At 37.1% G+C, this 4,854-nt stretch overlaps 1 protein-coding gene across 1 annotated transcript; it reads right to left on the bottom strand.

Annotated features, from left to right (window-relative positions):
* Positions 1 to 6: 6 nt before the first annotated feature.
* LOC112504641 (probable aldo-keto reductase 3) lies at positions 7 to 4,053 on the bottom strand (the record flags this gene model as incomplete). The annotated part of the gene is made up of 5 exons (XM_025108592.1): positions 3,780 to 4,053; positions 3,399 to 3,599; positions 2,215 to 2,387; positions 2,009 to 2,111; positions 7 to 280 (listed from the first exon to the last, which is right to left on the bottom strand). Coding segments are annotated over exons 1-5 (964 nt in total), but the record flags the coding sequence as incomplete, so codon positions are not given.
* Positions 4,054 to 4,854: the final 801 nt, after the last annotated feature.

The following is a 4,854-nucleotide window of genomic DNA, read 5'->3' as shown; positions in this document are numbered from 1 at the left end:
CAGCACCATATCGTGCCCCCTTCACCGAATCAGCTGAAGCAACGGATTCCAGTACAGCCATGTCTTCTGCTGTTAGCTTAACTGATAAAGCTCCTATGTTCTGTTCAAGATTTTCGATCCTGGTGGTTCCTGGAATAGGCACCACATCGTTTCCCTGGTGGTGAACCCAGGCCAATGCCAGCTGCGAAGGGGTGCACCCTTTCTTTGCTGCTAGTTCATTAACCCTTTCATACAGAATCTTGTTATGATCAAGATTTTCAGGTTGGAACCTCGGCAGGTACTACAAAATCAACATTTTCAAACTTGATATCAATTTCAATCACAATACATTCAATAAGAGAAAAAAAATTAAGCTTATGTAGTTTTCTAAAGTCTAATGTAAAGAAGGACTCTTGGAGCAACACGTAGGGGCTGTTTAGCAGTTGCTGAATGGTTTTGTGCAGAATGGTTAAGTGGTCAGAATGGTTAAGAGGGTCAGAATGGTTAAGTGCTGAATGAAATATGGTTGTTTGGTAAATGTTGTCTGAATGACAACAAATTACCATTTTAACCCCAACTTTAGGGGAACAAGGTTACACTGATTCAGTCCTGTAGTTTGGTGCACCATGTCTTTGATATTGTTGTTCATATGACTTTTTGATGCATTTTACTTATTCGTAGTTTCCTACTAAAATCTGTTTCCAGGTCATACACTCGTCAAATACTTGCAATAGATCTTTAATCTTTTCATGCCTCAAAACAAAGAACACCACATTATACAAAGCATACCAAACAGGCAGTACCGCACACTTTAACTACACCTAAAGACTCATAAATGGGCATTGACACAGATTACATAAGGAACAAATACCTATGATTATTGAGAAGAATGAATGACATAATTTGCCACATTTTTACCACCATGGCTAACCTATTTCATTATTCCAAATTGAGCCCTAAATTTAACTAAATCTTCTAATAAGTAATAACCTGCTAACCTTATTAACCTAATCAGTGCTAAATTAATTAGAAAAGAACCTGGCCAAGAAGGGAAATAGGGCAGAAGGTGAGARGCYGAGGGCAGAATCGCAGAGCAGAGCGACGTGAGAGGCTGTTGGCAGAGCAGATGCTGGAGTGGAATCGAGAGCGTAGGTCGAGACTGAAAGCGAGAATCGAGAGGGCAGATCGACAGCTTATTCGGTTAATTTTCTTAGAAAAAAATGAAATGAGGAAGGAGGAAGGAGGAACGAGTCATGGGAGGAGGAAGGAGGAAGGAGGAATGATCGTGGCCCTGCTGCCGCCATCGTTCAGCTTATTCATGTGAGGCGAGATCGATGGAAGGAGGAAGGAGGAACGAGGAAGGAGGAACGATCGTGGCTGGAAAAGGTTGAGAGGGTTGAGAGGGCAAAAAAGGAAGAAGATACATCTGAATCATTGAGGAGCCCCCTAACCCCTAAATCATTAAGAGGATTTTGTCATCATTAAGAGGTTCTTATTTTTTTGCCAAACAGCTTATACCTCTTACCGATTAAGAGGTTTCCTCTTAATGTCACCATTAAGAGGCAACCAAACAGCCCCGTAATGTTGCTCCATTGTTGCCCAAAGGTGGGGGGTCCTGTGAATAAATAACCTTACATGAATTTTCAGTTAGGAGCATGACCTTCTACACTTTTTGTAGTTTTAGCTCCTAGTTCAAAAGGGCATGCAGGTTAGGTCATTAAGCTAAATAGCCCCATGGAGGACCATGGATTATTGGGTTTGAGTCACCTAAACATTCTCTTTGCAAAATGCAGGGGAAGTCGGCATACAAAGATATAGACTAAATCAAGGAACTTGGTATCTCTGTCATTCATGAGAATGTACATGATAACAAACAAGAAGATTAGCTTTTGATTAGGACTAATCTCATCACAAAGTTCTCTTGGTGATTTTAGTTAAAAATCAGTCCATTTGATCTCATAACATTTAGGTTGGAATGGAGGGAGCACACYGATAATGGAAAAAAATGAAAAAACTGTAACCAACAGACCTTACGGAAATCACCATCTTCCAGCTTCTCCAGCATCTTCGGACCAGATGATAAGAAACCCCGTCCTAGAGGACTGTATGCAACAATCCCAATCCCAAGTTCTCTGAAAGAGTATGATATACAGTTATACACAAGTAAGAAATTTGGATTTATAGTACTTCATTACTGATTAAAAGAAGGCAAAAAGGAACAAGATGGTAGCCAACCTGCAAGTAGGAACGATTTCGTCTTCAACATCTCTTGTCCACAAGGACCATTCTAGTTGTATAGTTGTTATTGGGTGCACAGCATGGGCTCTTCTTATGGTTGATGCTGATGCCTCTGATAATCCAATATATTTAATTTTTCCTTCTTCTACCAGCTTCTTTAGTTCTCCCATCTAACAACAAAAAGGATAACTTTTGAGGATATCAATCAATACTAAATGAGATATAACAAGATATTGAATATGGRCCCTSATTTAGATTACTTTGTCGATCCAGACAATCAGGAAGAAACCTTATCTATGATCAATATATGTTGGAAATAAATTGGACTATGATGTTATATGTATCAAGTATCAAAGAACAATTGATTTAAATTATTATACTAGTCAAGAGAATCCTATATCATTTATAATCCGGTCACATATTAAGACATATATCTCCTAATATTAGAAGGATAATTCATTAAGTTAATTACCTGATTAACATTAAGATAAGTGTATGTCTTAGCCTCTAGGTTTCCATGGCCTATAAATAAAGGAGATCCATTCCCTATTTCCTACACAAGTTCTGCATTCGATTCAACCCCATTTTGAAGCAAACGATATGGAGCTTTAAAGACTAGCTTTTTTGACCTCTGGTCTAAATTTTGCCAATATCTTAAAGTACTGTTTAATAAGGTTTTTACTACAGCTAGTAATTCTTTTTCATTTAAATGATATCTTGTTTGGGTATCTGTAAATGTATCAGAACAATATATGCAAATACTTTCTCCAATTTTTTCTTGTTCTGAATAATCAATTTTCCACTCCAATAATTTTCAGAAACGTCTGGTTTCAAGAATCTATGTTATCCATTCCCTATTGCCTACACAAATTCTGCATTCAGTTCAACCCCATTTTGAAGCAAACCGTCTAGAGCTTTGGAAGACTTTTTATCCTTCATCCACATAAATCAATTTACTAAACTCTAATATGACATCAGGTTGAAACGATTTTTGATATGTGTTTATGTTCCTATGGCTTCATATTTGTGTTATATGCTTAAGAAAACTTCAATAGAATGATAGCATTATGTTCATGTAATTGGAAGCTCAAACATTCAAGTGAAGTTCAAAAACAGGAAAAGTACTGCAAAAATTTAAGAAGGATTAAAACAAGGATCATTTAAAGAGGGAGGAAATGAACCGTGATTTCGATAGGCAAACGAGTGTCAATCCTGTGCTGATAATAGAGATCAATGCAATCGACATCGAGTCGCTGCAAGCTAGCTTCACAAGCATACCTTACATAGGCCGGATCTCCGCAAATCTCCCTCGCTCCACCCTCGAATTTGAACCCAAATTTCGTAGCTAGCTCCACTTTTTCCCTTATCCCGCCCTTCAAAGCCTGCCCTTAAGTAATTGTTTGCTAATCAATCCACACAAGAAATAATACTTAGACCCTAAATTTTTCACTAGATCAAATGTATCATGTGTTCTGTCATCTTAATATGAATTGGCAACGACACTCGATCAAAGTGGGGTTTAATTATGAAGCATGTAATTAGTAATAGTAGCAGAACATTACCTTGCCAAGAAGGATTTCATTAGTTTTGGGACCGTACATGTCGGAGGTGTCTAGAAAGGTAACGCCGGCGTTAATGGCGTGGTGGATGAGGTTGATCATGTCAGGTTCAGGTTTGGGGGATCCGTAGAAAGCGGACATGCCCATACAACCTAAACCCTGAGCTGATACTTCTAAACCCTGTGAACCCAATTTGATTCTTGGAATTCCTGCCATTCTCGAAATTTGTTGCTGTTATACGATGGATGGAAGGAGCAGCTCTGGTTTCAATCTTGCAGATGAGTTGATATAAATGCAAATCTGAAGCTGAGTGTGAAGTTGGGGGTAGGTAGAGGAGGTTTGGGGTCAAAACGATGATGGAGCATGACGACAGGTGGACGTAAGCGCCTACGTTTTCCCATGTACGCATGTAGTACATGTCTAAGGGCTGTTTGGAATTGCTTATAAAAGCTGCTTTTTAACTTATTTCAGTCTAACATCGATGATAAGCTGTTTTTTTGGTGTTTGGATAAAAAAAAGAAAATTGTTTATATCGGTGTCAAACCGGTAATAAGCTGTTTTTGATAAGTTAATTCTTTCTGACTTATGAAAAACTGTTTATTACCAGTTTATAATTTTAACCATGTTTTATTTAACTCCGATTTGATACCACATAAGTTAATAAGCACTTTTATAAAAAAAACATAAGTTGTTTTAAATAAGCAATCCCAAACACCCCCTAATTGAAATATGCGACCAAAATATTAAAAATTAAATTTGGATAAATTTCTTATTTTAATTATATATTAATAATCTCATATTTCAATATAAAGAATTTTATTTAATATATACTACTAATTTCAAACAACTTATCACCTAAAAATCCAAATACTTACAAAAATCCTGAAAATTCAAATAAAACATAATAAAGCATCGAAATTGTCTAGATTAGTCCTAAAAATTATTAAATCAATATTATGCAACCATTCAGAAGATTGCTCTGACATGACTTTCTTTATTCGGCAATTGCGGATGTCATGGTTTGCGAGTTCTTTGCATCCTTTACACTTTCGCTTCGGCTGCTCATTCTTTATAGCTC

Source organism: Cynara cardunculus, unplaced genomic scaffold (assembly GCF_001531365.2).
Source record: "Cynara cardunculus var. scolymus isolate 2C unplaced genomic scaffold, CcrdV1 Un_Scaffold_6277, whole genome shotgun sequence".
In the NCBI taxonomy this organism is placed as follows: Eukaryota; Viridiplantae; Streptophyta; class Magnoliopsida; order Asterales; family Asteraceae; genus Cynara; species Cynara cardunculus.
Note: the sequence above shows the minus strand (reverse complement) of the source record. Positions and strands in the feature narration are given on the sequence as shown.